The 20,725-nt window shown below is 31.6% G+C and overlaps 5 protein-coding genes and 1 long non-coding RNA gene across 8 annotated transcripts; 3 read left to right on the top strand and 3 right to left on the bottom strand.

Annotated features, from left to right (window-relative positions):
- Positions 1-87: 87 nt before the first annotated feature.
- LOC126843168 (uncharacterized) lies at positions 88-1,847 on the bottom strand (the record flags this gene model as incomplete). Its single annotated transcript, XM_050580530.1, has 3 exons — positions 88-222; positions 335-477; positions 1,481-1,847. Coding segments are annotated over 3 exons (612 nt in total), but the record flags the coding sequence as incomplete, so codon positions are not given.
- A 49-nt stretch (positions 1,848-1,896) lies between these two features.
- Positions 1,897-2,913, bottom strand: LOC126843655 (uncharacterized). Its single transcript, XR_007686459.1, has 3 exons — positions 2,863-2,913; positions 2,402-2,563; positions 1,897-1,979 (listed from the first exon to the last, which is right to left on the bottom strand). It is a non-coding gene; the product is annotated as an uncharacterized LOC126843655 (long non-coding RNA).
- A 1,650-nt stretch (positions 2,914-4,563) lies between these two features.
- On the top strand, positions 4,564-7,413 carry LOC126843429 (uncharacterized). Its single transcript, XM_050580972.1, has 5 exons — positions 4,564-4,678; positions 4,981-5,142; positions 5,556-5,982; positions 6,986-7,128; positions 7,241-7,413. Exons 2-5 carry the CDS (start codon positions 5,014-5,016, stop codon positions 7,340-7,342), a joined length of 801 nt encoding a protein of 266 aa, XP_050436929.1. The 5' UTR covers positions 4,564-4,678; positions 4,981-5,013; the 3' UTR covers positions 7,343-7,413.
- A 2,408-nt stretch (positions 7,414-9,821) lies between these two features.
- Positions 9,822-13,770, top strand: LOC126843741 (peptidyl-prolyl cis-trans isomerase-like). Of its 2 annotated transcripts, none has more exons than XM_050581457.1 (4): positions 9,822-10,038; positions 10,229-10,344; positions 11,431-11,647; positions 13,307-13,770. In XM_050581457.1, the coding sequence occupies exons 2-4, from the start codon at positions 10,243-10,245 to the stop codon at positions 13,516-13,518; spliced, it is 531 nt and encodes a 176-aa protein (XP_050437414.1). In that variant the 5' UTR covers positions 9,822-10,038; positions 10,229-10,242; the 3' UTR covers positions 13,519-13,770. The 2 variants fall into 2 exon arrangements, with proteins under 2 accessions (XP_050437414.1, XP_050437413.1); XM_050581456.1 differs by having other exon boundaries at positions 9,822-10,127.
- A 375-nt stretch (positions 13,771-14,145) lies between these two features.
- On the top strand, positions 14,146-16,609 carry LOC126843740 (peptidyl-prolyl cis-trans isomerase-like). The gene is made up of 3 exons (XM_050581455.1): positions 14,146-14,375; positions 15,381-15,597; positions 15,683-16,609. The coding sequence occupies exons 1-3, from the start codon at positions 14,169-14,171 to the stop codon at positions 15,892-15,894; spliced, it is 636 nt and encodes a 211-aa protein (XP_050437412.1). The 5' UTR covers positions 14,146-14,168; the 3' UTR covers positions 15,895-16,609.
- A 678-nt stretch (positions 16,610-17,287) lies between these two features.
- On the bottom strand, positions 17,288-20,354 carry LOC126842978 (prolyl 3-hydroxylase OGFOD1). Of its 2 annotated transcripts, none has more exons than XM_050580245.1 (8): positions 20,048-20,354; positions 19,682-19,984; positions 18,985-19,193; positions 18,767-18,901; positions 18,494-18,690; positions 18,306-18,427; positions 18,057-18,238; positions 17,288-17,983 (listed from the first exon to the last, which is right to left on the bottom strand). In XM_050580245.1, the coding sequence occupies exons 1-8, from the start codon at positions 20,100-20,102 to the stop codon at positions 17,780-17,782; spliced, it is 1,407 nt and encodes a 468-aa protein (XP_050436202.1). In that variant the 5' UTR covers positions 20,103-20,354; the 3' UTR covers positions 17,288-17,779. The 2 variants fall into 2 exon arrangements, with proteins under 2 accessions (XP_050436202.1, XP_050436203.1); XM_050580246.1 differs by having other exon boundaries at positions 17,799-17,983; positions 18,049-18,238.
- Between the last annotated feature and the right edge of the window lie 371 nt (positions 20,355-20,725).

Here is a 20,725-nt window from a genome sequence, read left to right as displayed (position 1 = left end):
TATATAGTAGGTATAATATTATTATTAGGGGTTATATAATAAAATGCCTCTATTAGTACACACGTACGGTTAAAGTAAATTATTTCCAAGCTGGGTAACAAAAAAAAATAAGATAATTTTTTATTTAACATAATAAGTTATAAAAGTAATATTGTCTTTACACTTTTCTTGGTCAACGGTTGACAGTTCATGTGGACGAACTGACATTATTCGGTTGCGCAACTGTAAATAAAAAAAAATATTTGTTTTTAGACCGATTAATCAATTTAAACTAGTTTATTTCAAACAATAAACATTACAATAGTAGTAAAAGTGTTTGTTATTCTGTATTTACTTGATCTAAGTGCGTTTTGTTTAGGACCTTTGATCTCGACAGAATGGTTACAGAATGTCTGTGACCGTAAGGTATTTTTTGACTGGAATGCACGCCAGCATAGTTTTCATAATCAGTGGCGAACACGACCAAAGACGATTTCCCTGTAATGAGAATTGTACAAATTACTAATTAAGTATCTAAAAAAAAAGGAACCAGTACCCCACTGTACTGTCAGAGCATAGTGAGGCGGTATCGTCACAAGTCTAAATAAATTATTACTACATAAATTATACTAATTATTTATATTATATCACAGTTTTGATAAGAATCTGTATTCATAGAAAAACAATTATGAATACAAGCGTTGTATCTAATAACAATAATGTGTTTAAAAATATATTTTTGTTATAAGGGTGGATACGAACAGGGTGATCATCTGTCTATAATAACTTATCGCCATAGTTACATACATTTTGGAGTACCTGTTGTATGTTTGTTAACTCACACGTGGCAACTTAGAAATTAACTACGGTCAAAGTGAATAATTTTCCCATTTTTTATGGGTTTTTCCCAAAAAAAATGTTGACATCCAATTTTTGAGAAAATTATATATGCTACAGTCCCTTCTAGATCTATATTAAGTTTAATTTTCAGACTTTGAAACGCCTAAAAGAGTGAAATAAAGAAAAAGTTCTACCCACCTTCTGAAGGCAAAGAGTTTATGATATTTTCTTAGTCTCGTCAACGTTTATCGGTGGTACTATGTCTATAGAATATTCCATACGAATTTGGACCGTTTTTAATAAGTTATAGAGCGCAGTAGCTTCAAGTAATGTAATATGCAAATTTTTTTGGTGTTTTTCTCGACTTCGAAGAGAAAAGGGTGAACTTTTTTAATTTTTGGCCCGAAGATGTATCTTTTAGCTAAAATTTCTGATATATAGAGTTGCTACACAGACACAAAATAATAAAAAAAATGATAATAAAAACACATTATTGTAATAACAATACCTTGTCGGGTCCACATCGAAGCTTACATCTGTTCACTATGGGCAAGTAAATTTAACGAAAGGTTTTGAATGTAAATTTCGACATTATGAGAGGATTTTCGGTACCATTGGGCGATGTATTAGGCGATTAGACATTAAAATTTCAAGTACTCACTCTGAGGGAAAGTAACGGTCATTGATGATGGCAGAATCGAATCGGTTTTCAGTTGTACGGTATAACGGTAATTACTGTATTTATCTGCACCGATTGTAGAATTTTCGCTAATATTATGTTCTAATCCGTTCGAATTGGGACAACGCGTACAATTCGTACAACTGTTACAATTTCGTAAATTCGTACATTTCGTACAACTTTTGCAATTCGTACAACCGTTACAAGTTGTGCAACTTTTGCAATTTGAACAACCGTGACAGTTTGTGCAACTATTGGAATTTTCACAATTCGTACTACTTACACAACTCCTGCAACCTTTACAATTTGTACAGCCCGTACAATCATTGCAATCCGTGCAATCTCTACAGTTTACACAATTTTTACAATTTCTACAATTTATACAATTCGTATTATTAGGTTCTTGTGTGTTTGCAAAATCAAAAACCATACACCGACTCGACAGCGACGTCATTTGTACGGCGTACCATCGTCCTAGAAACTTCAAAAATAACCAGAGATAAGTATAGTGAGTATAGTAGTTAAAAACTTTCCACAATAGTTTTAATTCAATAAGTCGTTCATAAAGCTTAACTACAACACTTAAAAATACTTCCTGGTAATGTTTTTTTTTTAGCAATTATCATTTGTATCGTTGAAAATAGGTTGTGACTTAATAAAAAAAAATTAATCATAAAAAATATTTTGTAAATTGTAAAAAAGTTAATTACTTTTTAAGTTAGAATTGTTTAAATGAATAAATAAAGTTCCCCGTATTAATCAAACACAAAAAAAAATCCAGAAGAAGTCTTGAATGTTAAGCTAGAGATCTTTTTAAGAATATCTAATTTGAATAGGCTACTATCGATTGGTAAGTAAGACAATTTTTTTTTAGACGGATGTGCATAATATACTTGTACTTACTCTTTCCATTACGAAATCGGGCAAAGGTTCAAAATCGGGGTGTTGATCCAAATGATAAGAATGTCCGGAAATGAAATTCAAAGAAGTAACGAGCAACACAGACAAAGTACATAATCCTTTAAACTTCATTGTACAGCTGTGTAAATCAAATGTGATTGGATTCTATTACAAAAAAAAATATTTTATCACTTAAATAGACAATATATAAAAAGTATTATTTCTTATTATGGTTTTTAGGAACATTTGTTGAAAATAAGTCGGGATAAAATGGTATTTTGGTCAAACTATAAATTGCACGACTGAATCATTATGGTATTTAGTAATTTAGTAATTTAGGGCAGGTAGTCTTACTCATAAATTGACTAACAAAATTACTTAGAACTGTAAACGTATTGAGCATTTTTTATATTCAATTAAGAAGTTTAGTACTATTACTAAATCGTTATGTGACTTTCACTTACCTTATAATAGTATTCTGTAGGTTTTTGTCGAGTTCAATGAGAAAATAATACTTGCAGTCTAGATCTGAATGTAGTGTGTTATATACCTACCAAATGTAATCAGTATATCTTTTTTTGAGATTATTTTGCCAAAATATAAAACGAATTTATTGAAAAGTCCACTTATATGCGCGGCTAGGAATATAAAGTATTTTTTTTTTTAATAATATATTATTTTATATTTAGTCCTATACAAAATAAAAAATATACACTCGAAAATTGTTTTCAAACTTTTTATGATGAAAGGTGTACGTGAGTACACTGAATCTGGAGAGCTACAAAATATGTAGATAATACATTTTGTTTATTTAGATGTTGTTAGCCATCCATAAAGATAATAGCTTAAAACTATAAGACTCTGCACATGTAGTATTTTATAAGTTGTGTAAGTTAAATAATTTAACAACAGCTAACATCAATACAAGAATTAACCGTTTTCACCCTTTTATTAACCCCTTACCAGGGAGATGCAGATGAAGGACGATTATAGCCGGTAATTCCTTATTGTAGATAATATTGTGTACACATTATTAATTACAAATTGAAACAAGATAATAGGTAAAAAAAGTTAAGTAAAAAATAATAGTATAGTTAATTTTTCCCGTAAAGAAAAGACATTAGAACATGAATATGTCTTATTGTGCATAGAAGCAGAATTAATTTAATAAAGCAACTATTAACTAAGTATATTTATACAGATAGTGTAACTTTTCAAATAAATTTATTTATTTTCATTTTGAGTAGTGGATATAGCCAAACTATTACTGACAATGAACATGAAGTATCATTTACTAAAGTAGCCAAAGAATTTGTATATTTTTACACAATTGAAATTGGACCATTCTAAGTAGTCAACACATTTTTTTAAGCTATTTGGCCTAACACCACATGTCCTAATACTTTTAATATTTCACCTAATGTAAAATTAACCTCGTGTTTAATCTCGGCCAGTGAAGTGTTTAACGCCTTATCGAATTTGAAGTATATTAAGTGTTTAACAATCGTTTTCCCGGATAGATAGGAATCCAGTTTCATAACTCCGATTTTTGAGAACACTGTAAAATCATTAGAAATGATCGCCCTCATTTCAAAAAACTAGTGGTTTACCGAATTTGTTGCAAAAACTACTTGAGCCTATCCATATTTAGTAATCTATTCAAATTATTACAATCTAGATTTATAACTCAACTATTCAACTACTTATTTCTGGAAGTTGTATAAAAGGAAATTATCGGATATAACCGTCCCTCATTTGTATCTCCCGGATAAGAGGTAATAAAAGGGTGAAAACGGTTACTTCTTATTTCGATGTTAATTGTTGTTAAATTGTCTATCTTGCACAACTTATGCAATACTATACATAGTAACAAGTGCGGGGTCTTATTGTTTTATAATATTATCTTTCCAGATGACTAATAATATCTAAATAAACACAATTTATTATCTATATATTTTGTTGCTCTCCAGTTACAGTGTACGTGAATTCCATCATAAAAAGTTTAAAAACAATTGTCAAGTATTTATTCTTTGTTCCATATAGGCCTAATATAAAATTATGTATAATTATGTAAAAAAAATATTATTTTATAATCCTAGCCGCTCATATAAGTGGACTTTTCAATAAATTCGTTTTATAGTTTGGCAAAACAATCTCATCAAAGATATACTGATTGCATTTGGTAGGTATATAACACACTACATTCAGACTAAGACTGCAACTGTTATTTTCTTTAAAACTCATTTAACTCGACAAAAACCTACAGAATACTATTATAAGGTAAGTGAAAGTCACATAACGATTTAATAATAGTAAAATGTAGTACTAAAATTCTTAATTGAATATAAAAAATGCTCAATACGTTTACAGTTCTAAGTAATTTTGTTAGTCAATTTATGAGTAAGACTACCTGCCCTAAATTACTAAATACCATAATGATTCAGTCGTGCAATTTATAGTTTGACCAAAATACCATTTTATCCCGACTTATTTTCAACAAATGTTCCTAAAAACTATAATAAGAAATAATACTTTTTATATATTGTCTATTTAAGTGATAAAATATTTTTTTTTTGTAATAGAATCCAATCACATTTGATTTACACAGCTGTACAATGAAGTTTAAAGGATTATGTACTTTGTCTGTGTTGCTCGTTACTTCTTTGAATTTCATTTCCGGACATTCTTATCATTTGGATCAACACCCCGATTTTGAACCTTTGCCCGATTTCGTAATGGAAAGAGTAAGTACAAGTATATTATGCACATCCGTCTAAAAAAAAATTGTCTTACTTACCAATCGATAGTAGCCTATTCATATTAGATATTCTTAAAAAGATCTCTAGCTTAACATTCAAGACTTCTTCTGGATTTTTTTTTGTGTTTGATTAATACGGGGAACTTTATTTATTCATTTAAACAATTCTAACTTAAAAAGTAATCAACTTTTTTACAATTTACAAAATATTTTTTATGATTAATTTTTTTTTATTAAGTCACAACCTATTGACAACGATACAAATGATAATTGCTAAAAAAAAAACATTACCAGGAAGTATTTTTAAGTGTTGTAGTTAAGCTTTATGAACGACTTATTGAATTAAAACTATTGTAGAAATTTTTTAAGTACTATACTTATCTTTGATTATTTTTGAAGTTTCTAGGACGATGGTACGCCGTACAAATGACGGCGCTGTCGAATCGGTGTATGATTTTTGATTTTGCAAGCCAACAAGAACCTAACAATGTAAGTTGTATAAATTGTAGAAATTGTGTGGACTGTGTGAACTGTAGAGATTGCTCGAATTGTGTCGGTTGTACAAGTTGTTTGAACTGTAATAATTGCAATACGTGTGTAAGTTGTGACAGTTGTTCAAGTTGCAATACCTGTACAAGTTGTACGGGTATACGAAATTGTAATAATTGTGTGAGTTGTACGACTTGTAACAATTCGAACGAATTGGAACATAATATTAGCGAAAATTCTACAACCGGAGAAGATAAATACAGTAATTACCGTTATACCGTACAACTGAAAGCCGATTCGATTCTGCCATCATCAATGACCGTTACTTTCCCTCAGAGTGAGTACTTGAAATTTTAATGTCTAATCGCCTAATACATCGCCCAATGGTACCGAAAATCCTCTCATAATGTCGAAATTTACATTCAAAACCTTTCGTTAAATTTACTTGCCCATAGTGAACAGATGTAAGCTTCGATGCGGAACTGACAACGTACTGTTATTACAATAATGTGTTTGTATATATATATATATATTTTTTTTTGTTTCTTTACCCACGACAATGTCTTCTAAGCCAATAAGATTTCTTCGTGTAACAACTCTATAGATCCGAAATTGTACCTGAAGTTCTTGGGCCAAAATTGTAAAATTTCACCCCTTCCCCTTCAAAATCGAAAAGATATGTTTATATTATCCTACTTCAAATGACTACGCTCTAAAACTTCATAAACCCTTTCTTTTCAGAACGGGGGTGGATATTTTTCCTTATTTCACTTTATTAGGTGGAGTTTTAAGGTTTAAAGTCGGAAAATTAGACCTAATATAGATCGAAAATGGGCCTAAACATACACAATTCTCTTAAAAATCTATTAATTTTTTAAAAAACAAAAATAATGAGGAAATTACACTTTGACCGTAGTCAAAGTTACTATGTGTGAGTGAATCAAAAGTCATCAGGTATTGGACAATGTATAAGTTACTATAGACAAATGATAACCCTATTCGTATCCAACCCTTACAACAAAAACATATTTTTAAGCACATTATTGTTATTAGGTACAATGCTTGTATCCATAATTGTATTTCTATGAATGAATACAAATTCTCATCGAAACTGTAATATAATATAATATAAATAATTTGTATAATTTATAAATTTTAAACAATACATTTGTATATTCCAAAGCGTTTATTTAAAAGTTGTTTTATCACTTTCATTTGTAATAATAATTCATTTAGACCTGTGACGATACCGCCTCACTATGCTCTGACAGTACAGTGGGGTACTGGTTCCTTTTTTTTTTTAGATACTTATTTAGTAATTTGTACAATTCACATTACAGGGAAATCGTCTTTGGTCGTGTTTGCCACTGATTATGAAAACTATGCTGGCGTGCATTCCAGTCAAAAAATACCTTACGGTCACAGACATTCTGTAACCATTCTGTCGAGATCAAAGGTCCTAAACAAAACGCACTTAGATCAAGTAAATACAGAATAACAAACACTTTTACTACTATTGTAATGTTTATTGTTTGAAATAAACTAGTTTAAATTGATTAATCGGTCTAAAAACAAATATTTTTTTTTATTTACAGTTGCGCAACCGAATAATGTCAGTTCGTCCACATGAACTGTCAACCGTTGACCAAGAAAAGTGTAAAGACAATATTACTTTTATAACTTACTCTGTTGAATAAACAATTATCTTGTTTTTTTTAACCCATATTATATACTTTAATCGTACGTGTCTCTATAAATAGAGACATATTATATAACCCATATTAATAATATTATATACTATACTGTAGTACGCTTATAGAATTATTGTAAAATATACAATATTGCAGTTCATAAACTATTTGTATTTGACGAAAAAAATAAATATAGATAAGTTTCTGTATTTTTAAAGAAATGGGATAAGTACAATTAAATTAAAGACATTTGAGTGACAGTAAACAAGAGCTACCAGTTGGAATCGTCAGAATCTAGAATAAACGTAAAGTGACATACCTTTTTTAACGTCCGATAAGTAAACAAATGAAAAATCAAATTATAAATAAAATATGAAAAATTACAACACTAATTAACAGAAAATTTACATTTAGTTAGAAGCCTCCTAATGAATTATTATTCGATTGTCAAAAACTTAGTCCCTATTCCTACATGAAACGTTTGTAATCAAATTAATGAGAAAACATAAATATACAAACTGCACAAATTGCTCAAACCATACAAATTGTGAAAGTTGTAAAAATTGTGAAGATTGTGTAAGTCGTCCAAATGCAACAAATTGTGAAGGGTGTGTGAGTCGTTCAGGTTGTCTCAGATCTAAAGCCTAAATCCAATAAACTACCATTATACCGAAGAATTGAAAGTCATCATCCGAGTTTACAATGGTCAACTTGACCACTTGCCACACAAGTGAAGCATTACAATATGATTTTTATTAGATGTTTGGTTAAGCTATGTGTTTGATTTTTGCTCATTTGAATAGCTTGTCAATCGTCCATATAAAATGTCAATCGTTGATCAACCCAAATGTGATAACAATATTACATATCTGTCGGTAGTTACTATGAAATTCTGGAATTATTATTGCCACATGCCAAACGATAGGATTTCCTTTTTAAATAGTCTCCGCTGACTTGTAATTAAATGTAAAAATGAACTCCAGATATTTGTGGACAATTGTAAAAAAATATGTATTTATAAAAATTAGTGTCAAATACCGTTCAAACATTTTCCAAATGTGTGTAATGTGTATTGAGATCAGAGCTGTGCAATTGAGATTTAAGTGTTTTCAATGAATGCCATTAACTTTTCAAATAGAAACAATATTATTGAATTCAACAACTCTTTTAATACGAACAACAGTCTGTTTGTTTAACATTTAAATAACAGATAATAATAAACGTTTGAAGTGTTTTTATGAGCCCAAAGCCAGATTTACATTTTCATTTAATCATTTTTAAACTTATACAGCCAATGTTTTTCACTTATGTAAGCAATTGCGGTTAAGTAGATACATTGATTTGTTGTTATTATTATTATTTAATACAAATCACGATGGAAGGTTTGAGATAGTGTGGCAAAAAAAAAATAGGCGTTTTCAAATATTATAATGTATACATAGGTTGTAAAATAAAATAGTAACTTAACTAAATATAGGTATAACATAGACTTAAGTTTAACTAATACATTCGAAATATTTACATAAAGAGCCTAATAATAATATACATAAAACATATTTTCATAAAAAACAAAGAAAAGTACATAAAAATAAAATATAATTTTTTTATGCATAATAAAAAATTCCAAAAGTGGGGAAGGCAATTCTGCGTTTAAAATACATTATCTTATTATTATTATGGTGGAAACGATGAGGGTTGATTTTTTTTTTTTGGGGGGGGAGCTTTTTTAATAGAAAAATAACGTTTAACTAAAGATTCCTAACTAAAAAAATTCCCACCACTTTTAGGGAAAGAGCTTTAAATGTTTTTTTGGGTTGTTGAAAAATTTATAGATTTCTTTTATTGTTTTTTAGGTTATGGAGGGGTGATATATTATATATTTTAAAACCTGCAAACATTTTCAAAATACATACATCAATACAAAATACAATTTTTCCCATACATTCTCTGTAAAACACTTAGTCCACAAGACTTTATGAATTGTTACAAATTAAAGTGATAACATAACTTTCAAATAAACGCTTCAATTCGTACCTATAGATTTATATATAAAATAACTTTCATAATTTGCTTAAAATTGTATTTGTAGTATTAGAATATGATTAGGGTTAATCGTTGAAAACACAAAAACTCGAATCAAAATAAAAATGGCTTTAATAACGATAGGTAAGTATTCCAGAATAAGCAAGCATCTTCCTCGTTACAAAATGTTGTCGACCATAGTGATAATAATTATTATTGTAACATACTATTATTGTATTGAATATTTTGTTAAAAAAATTCAAATTTGCCGCCATTTCGACGAATCCATCAACCAACGGCCATCGTTAACCGGCCGGCGTGGCGCGCGTTTCCACGTGAACAATCGATTGTCTAAGAATCGAATCACCCAAAATCGATAGTATAGCACTTCCATGTAGTTAGTTAATAATAATTATTGTAGCGATAATTATTGATCATTATTGATCATTAGTGATTGATCCCCATTGGAATGTCCGGCCAGAAGATTTTTCCATATAAAATTGTCAATTGGTTTTATTTTTACTTTAGTATTATTCAATCGATAGTGTAAGAACATTTGGTTTTTTTTTTTTCAAATAACAAACGAACAGAGACTTACCTACCGGCACAAGACACATCACACAAGTTAGTAGTTACAACTGCACCTCACCCGAAGCAACTGCTGTATTGCCAGTGGAAAAGTAAAACATTAATAATACTTATTATACCTAGACCAAGATGAAGTCGTTGTTGAACGTTGCGTTTTGTTTTATCACTTTTTTCCACAGTCGTTAGTCCATATGTTATTAATTATTACTATTCTTCTTGTTGTTTACTTGGATTTTTCTTCTGAATTCTAAAGATTTTCGTGGTTTTTTTTCCCCCTCACAGTTTCGGCAGAACGTATGGCCGGTTTCGAGGACACGGTCCAGAAGAAGGCCACCAACGCCAAAGTGTTCCTGGACATGACCGCCGACGGCACCAGCATCGGTAGAATAATCATTCAAGTGAGTCTTAAGACAAAATACAATATTGTATATTTTATTGCTGAGCATATAATTTAAAAAAGTATGAAAATTTAGGGGGGGGGGGAAATGTGGTTTTTTTTTAATGATGGATAGGGCAGTATAACTTTAAAGCTCTGTATAGTGAATAAACTTTATATATCTCATTAAGTTCTGTAACTGCACTTCTGCATGTCAAGGTGGTTCTAACAAGACCTTTAATAACAAAACTTATTGTTTTAATTGTAATTAACTTGAAAATAATTTGTTTTAATTCGTATTGTGTGTCTTCTTGACAAGCTCTTTCAATAAGCTTAGAATAAAATTTCTATATTTTATGGCTTAAAATAAAATTGAAAATTATTATGTGCGTTTATAAAATGTGACACACACACACACACACATTTTTTTCAAAGTTTAAATCATTATACCACTTGGGTATGAAATCCAATCTACTTGTATCTAATATCTATTTTCTATTACTATTAGTCTGTAGCATTTCGTTTTTTTTCTCCAATTCCCAACAAGTTTTTAAAGTTATCGACCTAAAAATTGTTTTTTCATTTCATATTTTAATAACCAAAAAAGTAAAATTACTTCATTTCGGTTATTCGGGTATTGGTTTTTTTTTTAACACATCATGTGCAGTACCGGGTATTACTATAAAGCGTGTGTGTTTATCAGAAAAAAAACGTACCTATTGTAACAACTGGCAAGACCATATGTCGTCAAAGGGTCTTATGGAATTATAAAAATAACTCCCCCTAGTGCAAATAAAAAAAAAATAAGTAATATTGGGTGACAGTACATAAATTATTATTCTATACAAAAATGTTTTTACAAATTTACTTTACTCGGTTAGGCCTGAACGGTTAACCCGCGTCTGGTCCGGGTTTTGGTCGGGTCGAGTTACAAAACAATAATTTATACTTCACAGGTGGGTCCTTTGTAAATAAAATATTGTATTTTAGCTTCGACGCAAAGCAGAGATGCAGATATTATGTTGTAACGATTTGTACATTTTTTTTTAAAGAAAAATCAACCCCCTCATCTCTGCTGTACGGGCTTTAATTTTGTAATTGTTTGCAGCTGAGACATGACATAGTTCCCAAGACGGCGGAAAACTTCCGAGTGCTGTGTACCGGCCAACAGGGATTCGGCTACAAGGGAAGCATCTTCCATCGCGTCATCCCCGGCTTCATGTGCCAAGGAGGAGATTTCACCAACCACAACGGCACCGGAGGCAAATCGATCTACGGGAAGAAATTCAAAGACGAAAACTTCACGTTGAAGCACACCGGACCGGGTAAACGTTGTATTATATTAATTTTCCAAAATTACATTAAAAAAAGCGTCAGTACAGTGGTGTCGGGGTGGCATAGTGGGGACGGAGCGGTCACAGGTCAGACAAAATCACTTTTGAATAAACGCTTCGATGCGAATCTGTGGATAGTATATAGTGAACCAGTTGTAGCTAGTTTAGAAGATATCGTCTGTCTATAAAAATGAACTAAAAATTTTTTTTTTTTTTTTTTTTTTTTTTTTTTTATTAAAGAGTATTTACAATCTATGCTGCAAGGCATAATAAGCAAATAGTTACATTGATATATATACAGAGAGAGGGAAAAAAAAATAAACAAATAGAAACGGTGATTTGATATGAGGAGGGAGGCTATCCAGTAATAGAACCCAACGTGATTTTTGTTCTAATTATTTTTAATTAGATTAATTTGAATTATTGTATTAACAGATCTCGACACCAATGTCTTCGGAGTCGGCGAGGTGGATTTCCGGGGAGTGAATTAGAAGCAAGTTGAGATATTAAAGGGTTAGAATGAGTGTGTAGTTTGGAATGAAATTTTTTGTAGTGTTTTATGGCTAAATGGTTTATTGGTTCTATTTTAAAGTCATTTTGAAGTGTGCAGTTTGATACATACCATGGGGCAGAAGAGATAATACGTAGAGTGATAGATTGGAAAGCTTGTAAGGTACAACTAAAAATTTGACTACAGATTTTTGAGAAAATTGCATAATATGTTATAAGTTTCATTTTCAGATCTAAATCTCTAAAACTTTGCTTGAAAAAGTGAAAAAAATTCTATCCCTTCTAGGGCAAAGGGTAAATGATATTTTTTCGGTTTGTTAAAAGGGCGTCGGACCGGTGATCTGCAGTGGTAAAAACATGTTTACGCCAACTGAAAATAACTCGCTTAATTTTGGTTTTAAAGTAAAAGCACCCATTATAAAATCAAAAGAGAACAATATTCCGGAGGCAAGACGGTGCGTTTTAAAAAAAAAAAATCATTTTTTTAAAAGTTACAGTCATTTAAAAATGTTAAAATAGTCGTTATTTCTAAACTATGTAATTAGCGTTATACTTGGAATAATGGAAAAAATACACCGTCTTGCCCTCCGGAATATTGTTCTCTTTTTAATTTTATAATGGGTGCTTTTACTCTAAATCCAAAATTAAGCGAGTTATTTCCAGTCTGCTTAAACATGTAGAGATGAAAAAACATTTTTAAATCGCTTTCAAGGATGCTGCGATAGTCCAAAAAATTAACTTAACTACCAAAATAGAGTTAATAATAATTACACACCACAGTTTAACCTTTAAATTATGGTTTTGTAAAAAATTACCTATACTTTACTCCTTAAAAATGAGCGGTGCGACGCCTTTTTAATGTTTATCGATAGAACTATGTTTGAAGAACAATTTGTATAAATTTGGAACTTTTTCGACTATTTTTAAAAAAAGTTTTAGAGCATCGTAATTTGAAGTTGACAAAAAAATGTGTACATTTTTTGGGTGTTTTTCTCGATTTTGACGGGGAAGGGGTGACTTTTTTAAATTTTCGGCCTATCAAAGTACCTTTCGGGTATATGATTTCTGATCTATAGAGTTGCTACGTGAAGAAGAAATCGGTTGAATACAATAGAAATGTATTACAATTTTTCGTCTCAGGTGTTTTGTCCATGGCAAACTCCGGACCCAACACGAATGGCAGTCAGTTTTTCATCACCACCGCACAGACGGAATGGTTGGACGGCAAGCACGTGGTCTTCGGTCATGTCGTCGAAGGCATGGACGTGTTGATGAAAATCGAATCTTTGGGAAGCAACACTGGCGTGACCAAAAAGAAAATCGTCATTGCCGACTGCGGAGAACTCGAATAACTGCCATTAATGTTACTATAATTTTCGTCAAGTTTTTAATTATTAATATTATTTTTTTTTTTTTTTGTTCAGTAAGTCGCAAAAAACTAAAATTTAAAAAAATATGTGTTCTCTAGTCGTATAAACGCAATTCAACAATAACGTTACTACGCGTTATCATTCTTGTTTTAAAAATTCTTTGATCACAATGTATTGTGTTAACAGTGGCCAAAAAAATAACTAATAAATAGCAATACAATTTTACCGTTATAACCACAGTTTTGACCTTTTCCCACCAAAAGTTACACTCAGTTCAGGTTGTAAAAACATAATTCTGCCGTCAATTCTCAGAACTTAAGATAATTGGTTTTCAAACTTGTAAATTCAAAACTGATCTTAGAACGCGCTATTAATCGAGTATGTAATAGACTTGTTGGCTTTTTTTTTTTATTATTATAAAACAAAGTCTCGTTAATATTAATATCGAGGTTAGCGGTTGGCCATTTGAAAGTGCCGCGCAAAATGTGTGTGTATGTACAACGTCTTTGGCCGTTGTGCCGGAACGTCTTTGGCGCGCGCAGCCTCGCCGTGTGGTCGATTACCGCGGCTATATAACGACCGCGCCGCCGGTGGGTGGCCACCACTCCAGCCCTAACCTATAATAAAACACAATGGCGTCGACCACGTTACGCTTGTTCACCCGCCGGCCGCCGCACCAGTACCGTTGCGCCGCTCCGCTGAAGCACTTTTTTCCGCCGTCCGGTAACGCTACTTGTTCGTTGTACTCGACAAAACCGAAATCCAGCAAAATGAGTCTGCCGAAAGTTTTCTTCGACATGTCCGCCGGCGGTGACCCCGTCGGACGCATCGTAATCGAGGTGAGTGTGCAAAAACGCCGGTGATGCGTTTGTTTTTTTCGTTTGGCGCCGCGGTGAGGCCATTGCCGATTGCGCAAACGGCAAAATGTCGCCCGACGCCGCCGCCGCCGACCCACGTTTTCCAAAAAAAATAAATAAAAATTGGTTTATTCGTTTAATAATTTCAATTTGTTCTTCTCACCAATAAGAGTTATTCGGTTCTACTTAAGCCTTAAGTTTGTTTTTTTCGAGCTCACGTTTAAAGGGGCAAAAAAAAACGATCGGACCTCGTGTCCGTTTTGTTTTTCCAAGCCAAATTCCAGCCTTGAAATAGAAGGACATTTTTGGACGGCCTCCAAACGTTTGGTCGTGAACTTCAAATAAAAACAACTCTGTTCTGTCTTTAATTAGATTACTACTACAATAGTACTATCCTAATTAAACGGCGGCGTGCGACTAATCTAATTAGGATTGTACATTTTAGTGTTTAGGGTTAGATTTTGAGTACTGCGATTTAGGTCAGCCGAATTACAATTAATTGGGTTACCGGTTATTGCGGTTCCGGGTTGTGTGCCAACCGATTTTTCAATAATAAGATGATAATATTATATTATTTTGTACCAAGTCAAAGAAATTGTCCAGAACTGGATTTTTATTCATTTCTTTTAGGTAATACTCAAGTTTTATTTCTCGTTTATACCTATTTTCCAGTCGTGTTTATACACTTAATTAATTATTCTTATGGTAATTATGATTGTGGGTAAATCTCATTGTCGTTGTTATAATGACGTTGGACTGTAAATAGAAATTATAATACCTATTGTTTTTTTTTTCGTATTTTCTCTGTACCTAATTAAATATTCTCTTTGTATAGACGTACTTTCACTCGACAAAGGTATGATACATATGAAAAAAATATATTTTCGGTTTTTGATTTCCTGATGATGATCGATTCAAAAGAGCATAGAATTCACATCGATATCTAAATGTGAAATAATATTTTTTCGTCGTTATGTTTTCATGTAGCTCCGTAGCGACGTCGTACCTAAAACGGCCGAGAATTTTCGTGCCTTGTGTACCGGCGAAAAGGGATTCGGCTACAAGGGAAGCATCTTCCATCGCGTCATCCCCAACTTCATGTGCCAAGGAGGAGATTTCACCAACCACAACGGCACCGGAGGCAAATCGATCTACGGAAACAAATTCGAAGACGAAAACTTCACATTGAAGCACACTGGACCCGGTGAGTGGTCATTTGAGTTTAGAACCGACTACGTCGCCTTTGCAATTATAAAATTCAATACCAAACAATTGGTTTTCTGTTTTAGGCATCTTGTCCATGGCCAACGCAGGCCCCAACACTAACGGCAGTCAGTTTTTCATCACCACCGTAAAAACCACCTGGTTGGATGCCAAACACGTCGTATTTGGAGCCGTAGTGGACGGCATGGACGTTGTCAAGAAAATCGAAGGTTTCGGTTCACAGAGCGGCAAAACCACAAAAAGAATCACTGTCGACAATTGCGGCCAGCTCAGTTAAACGAGTTATACTGATATGTCAAACATAATATAATTAAAAAAAAAAATAATAATAATATAATTAAATACCGAACAAAATATAAATGTTAAGCATGTTCAACAATAATTTATATGTATGTTTGATGCAATTTGGTAATTTGGAAGAGAAAAAAAAGAACATAATTATATACTAAACTTGATAATACATTCACATAGTTATTACAAACACTGTTGTTTTTGTGTCTGTCCTAACATTCTTTTTCTTGAATCGTGTCTAGGGTTTGAAACCGAAAGCGATTTTTGTTTCAAAGTTGGTAACATTTTTTTTATTCTCAATCGAGGATTAAATAGGTTTTTTCCAACTCTTTATATTTTATTATTACTACACGAGAATGAATAAAAATATGATATTCCGATTTCATTTAGAACAAAACGTTTATACTGTTCCAAAAAATAATTTATTAACTCAAAAATATGCTAACATCTTAAACAAAAAAAATGTTTTTGATTTATTTAAGTTCAAAATCAGTTAATGATTATTTTAGGTATAACTATGAGGTCAATTTTGTCTTGGAAACCTTTTTTTGACAAACGGTTGCCAAATAATGTGTTCATTTTCAGTCTTTAAAAAAAAAATGTCACTTCCGATTATATTTTATTTGTTAAGTGGCTATCCTGAATTTATGATGACCAAATTTTTGTAATTTAAAGGCAATAAAATATTATTTTGATTTTCATTATTGTGTTGCTCATTTTGGATTTACAATATTTTCAAATTTTGATACAAACACAAAGTGCTTTTTTTTATGTATTATAATTAAATATTAAGTGCAACTGACAACACTTGTGACATTTTCTAATTTTATTTTGCAAATTTTTGACCAATTTCAGGCCTCAATAATTTTATTTCATCCATCTAAAGCTTACCAGCAATATGATTATGTTTGGAAGTTGGGTCAAACCGAGCCGATAATATTACTAATGTCTACTCGTAGTATCTGACATCCTTGTTGTGGTAAAGTAATAATATCTTAATTGAGTTAAAGGTCGAGTGTTTATTTTTCTAGATAATAAATAATTAACAATATGACTACGAGACAATAATCTACTTAGGAAAATAAAGTATACACGTGCACTTATCGAACTTGTTATGACGTTCAAATAAAAACAATACAATCAATTTAAAAAAAAGACTACGTATGAAAAATAATTGAGGAACTTGTCTTTAGTAAAATTAAATAAGTCTTAGAATTTTATTAAAGTATTAAAATAGTCTAAAGGGAAAAATATATTTAAAGCGCAATTGACAATATTGAATTGTTGGACAAAAAAATGCTTTTTTAAGACATTTTCTAAAACAGTTGTCGACTTGAAAATAACAACAACAAAATATTAAAAGACAAATTCAAAACAAGTTCCGTCCTTGGCCGTTTATTATATTTATTACAATAAATAAAAAAATTACCAATACATAAATGGCAAGAATAAGGTACATTACTTAAGTTTTATTTAGTATTTTTTTTTTGCGACTTGAAAATCTTATTTAACAAGCAAACTCGAAATTTTAATTCATTAACATTATTTTTTTTAACAAAACTTACTTTCGACCGTTAACAAACAGACGTATTTATTATTCGCAAAAATTAGAACGATAATTATTATTTACAATAAGTTATAACGTTTTAATATAAAACTAGTCGACAATTTTTTATAATACAATTTGACATATTTTTAAAAATAAATTATCGTAATTCTACGTCAAAAGTACATATTGGTAACTTCCTCTATCTCCTTCTTTTTTCTTTTTTTTTTGCCAAAATAATAAATGAAAAAAAAAATTGGTAGTCTATCGAGTTAAATAATAGTATTTTTTTTTTTTTTTACGATAATATGATTATCGGATATTGTTATTGATCGCAATTATGATGTTCCGACAATTCCTTCATTTCAATTCCGACGGAACATTTTAAGTTATCCGCGATTAGATAATTGGCCACTATGACGGTCCAAGCGTGGCCGTCGACTTTTTTACAATATTTCACATAGGACTCCATGTCGGAGTCTCTCTTGACCAAGAAAATAGTGTTGTCTTGAGGTTTGCACGCAAATTTCTGTAAGCAATACGACGACGGTGAGACATTACCGTACCGACTACGGTCTAATATTAAAAATCTACCTATTTACCGGTTGAAGCGTGTGGCGTTCCTCGAACACGTAATGTAGATCGTCTTTTATGTTGTCCGACATTTGGCCAAAGCACTGGCTGAAGAACAGGTACACGCTGAGCACATTCAAATGGTCTACTCCATCGTTACCGCCAGAGACCATGTAATGGCCACCGTGCCATCTTTGTACTTCCACCGAAACTGCAATCGATACGTGTTGCATCACAAGACCAACGGACTACATATAATTTTACCGTGTTGCGCTTACCTCCGCTTAGATTTATGCCCGTGCACTCCTTTAAAAATTCAAACATGAAATCCGTTTTCATTAGGTTGACGACAAACAAGACTTTGTCGGGCAGATCGTTCAGGTCGACGTATTTGTAATTTCTTTATTTAAAAAATAAATATAAACAGACGTGAAAGATTTATAAGCACAACAATTATTGTTGTTACCTTTTATTCAACGGTCCGTTGACTTGCCATTTTAGGTCGTTAGAAAATATCTCGTTGGAAAAAATGTCAACCATTTCTTGTTTGAAAAATCCTTCCAGCATGATGAACCCGTCGCCGACGAATGACTCACGGACAATTTCTCTGTAGTCAGGATCTTCGAAGATTGTTTCGATAAACTCTGACGCATAAGTCTTGGTCTGTTTAAATAAAATCATACCAATTAGAGTATGGAGTGTAAAAAGCTCGTGTTGTCTTGATGGACGACGGCATTACTTTGGAAACGGTAATTGGTAAAAATATCGGAGTTGGCAATTCCACTTGTTGGTCATAAGGTTTCCACGATAAACTATCGCAATGGAACCAACCGTTGATGGAAATACGAGAAAAATTTGATACGTTCTCCGCAACCTTAAAACATAAGAAAAAATTACATATTTTATTACCTAACTACCAACTAAAGGTCTCTGAAACGAGTCTTATTTACTACTAACCTGATGGTAAGTGTGTTGTCCTACTGGAAAAAATATCATGGTATTGAATTCTGGATTGATACTATTGACGATTTCTTTGGCATTATAATTTTCGTCGATCGAATAGACATCGAGCGTGCCGCCCCATTCGTTTAGCCAATCATAGTTTAAATAATAAATAAACGCCACAGATCTATCGTCGACACGATCATCGTGACATAGTAAATAATCTAAAAAAAATTGAAATGGTTATTATAATTTTCGTTTGACAGAGTACTATTGTTATTGTATTTAAAAAAAAACAGTTTTCATTAGAAATTTACTTTACCGCAACTCTTTTTTTTTTATTATTATTATTAAACAATATTTTTGTTAAATTAGTGGTTTATTATCTTTATGTTGACTTTAAATAGGCCCTTGAAAATGTACAAACTCTAATGGTCCAGAAGTTATGAATACTTAAACTAAAAGCAATTATCGCGAGTTGGCGACAAGAGTTGAAAAAGCAACTGTTTTGTGCGTGCACGAGCATATTTTCTTTGGCCAAGTCGCTTACTGACTATTAAATGTAATTTCAAAAACAATAACAATTTTATATATCATTATGTATAACAGTTATATTATGTTAATTCTTTGCAATTAATATTAAACTATAATTTTTAAAACTGACGAATTTTTATCGTAAAATAAAACATAGCGACAAAGAGCGAACGTTTACCTCCATGGTTGTACATTGAACACGAAACGCTAGTAGTTTTGTTAAATGTTTTTTCCAGAAATGTAGCAATTTTTTTCTTCATTTCTGCAAGTACGAGCAGGAATTGTTGTACTTCGTCGGGTTTGTCCTTGTTCGAAATACGATAGAAATCCGGCGATTGGCCAAACGAATACAAGTCGCACGATTTCTTTTTGAACTTCATTGTCAACAGCGCCGAACGCAACTTAAACGCGTCGGAGTTTGAAATTATATTTTTACAATCCAATTTATATATATCGTAAGGAGCATCCAGTTTTGTAACTCCTAAAAATTAATGAAAAAAAAATTAGTTTATTATTTAAAATTTGTCCATAGCTGAGTACTCACCTTTAAAATTAAATGGGCCATCAAAAGAATTGGCATTTTTCGTATTGTTATTCATCGTTTCAACAGGATGTACAATTAAACTAGGTACAAACAAAAATACTAAGTAAGTTATGTGAATTTAGTAATTCAACTACCAAGCGTTAGCATAGTTATTGAAAAACTAATTGTCCAGAGAAAATATCGTTTACGTGGGTTCGAACATTTTTCGTTTAGAAGGAATAACATAACAGTTAAGTCGATAAATGATAAATCATTTTCAGAAAATTGAAAAACAAAATTATAACATTCTGAAAAATTGGAAATAATATTATGTTTTGATTTGAATAAATACATGGTAGGAACGTATTTTTGATAAAATTAAGGTTATCGTTAACCGCGTTAGTGGTATCCGTGGTATGTGTGATATGAGACCAACGTTTTATTACCGGTCGCTAGATGTCGCGGGTGCTACAGTTACAGCGAATGTTGCATGCCACGACTTGTAGTTACTCCGACGTTGCTTTATCAGTCATTTGCCACGAATATAATCTACTTCGAATATACAATTACTACGATTAGACGGTTAGCCCGAATTTAACATACTCCTACATCGTAAAGTAATTAAATTAATCATACAACAGTTAACCCGATATTGTGATACCACGAAAGTATTTTACTTCGACTATACATGATAAGAAT

This window comes from Adelges cooleyi, unplaced genomic scaffold (genome assembly GCF_023614345.1).
Source record: "Adelges cooleyi isolate 19-005CV unplaced genomic scaffold, UGA_ACOO_1.1 ACOO_flye_CR_arks_rails_tigmint_CR_PRNA_574, whole genome shotgun sequence".
In the NCBI taxonomy this organism is placed as follows: Eukaryota; Metazoa; Arthropoda; class Insecta; order Hemiptera; family Adelgidae; genus Adelges; species Adelges cooleyi.
Note: the sequence above shows the minus strand (reverse complement) of the source record. Positions and strands in the feature narration are given on the sequence as shown.

Bases quoted from the DNA above. Each gene is read 5' to 3' on its own strand.
- LOC126842978 (XM_050580245.1), bottom strand. From the start codon at position 20,102: ATGAATAACAATACGAAAAATGCCAATTCTTTTGATGGCCCATTTAAT. The intron at 19,985-20,047 runs GTGAGTACTCAG...ATTAATTTTTAG, and splicing joins TGGCCCATTTAATTTTAAAG to GAGTTACAAAACTGGATGCT. The intron at 19,194-19,681 runs GTAAACGTTCGC...AATTTTTTTTAG, and splicing joins TTCAATGTACAACCATGGAG to ATTATTTACTATGTCACGAT.
- LOC126843740 (XM_050581455.1), top strand. From the start codon at position 14,169: ATGGCGTCGACCACGTTACGCTTGTTCACCCGCCGGCCGCCGCACCAG. The intron at 14,376-15,380 runs GTGAGTGTGCAA...GTTTTCATGTAG, and splicing joins TCGGACGCATCGTAATCGAG to CTCCGTAGCGACGTCGTACC. The intron at 15,598-15,682 runs GTGAGTGGTCAT...TTTCTGTTTTAG, and splicing joins ATTGAAGCACACTGGACCCG to GCATCTTGTCCATGGCCAAC.
- LOC126843741 (XM_050581456.1), top strand. From the start codon at position 10,076: ATGAAGTCGTTGTTGAACGTTGCGTTTTGTTTTATCACTTTTTTCCAC. The intron at 10,345-11,430 runs GTGAGTCTTAAG...AATTGTTTGCAG, and splicing joins TCGGTAGAATAATCATTCAA to CTGAGACATGACATAGTTCC. The intron at 11,648-13,306 runs GTAAACGTTGTA...TTTTCGTCTCAG, and splicing joins GTTGAAGCACACCGGACCGG to GTGTTTTGTCCATGGCAAAC.
- LOC126843429 (XM_050580972.1), top strand. From the start codon at position 5,014: ATGAAGTTTAAAGGATTATGTACTTTGTCTGTGTTGCTCGTTACTTCT. The intron at 5,143-5,555 runs GTAAGTACAAGT...TTATTTTTGAAG, and splicing joins CCGATTTCGTAATGGAAAGA to TTTCTAGGACGATGGTACGC. The intron at 5,983-6,985 runs GTGAGTACTTGA...TTCACATTACAG, and splicing joins GACCGTTACTTTCCCTCAGA to GGAAATCGTCTTTGGTCGTG.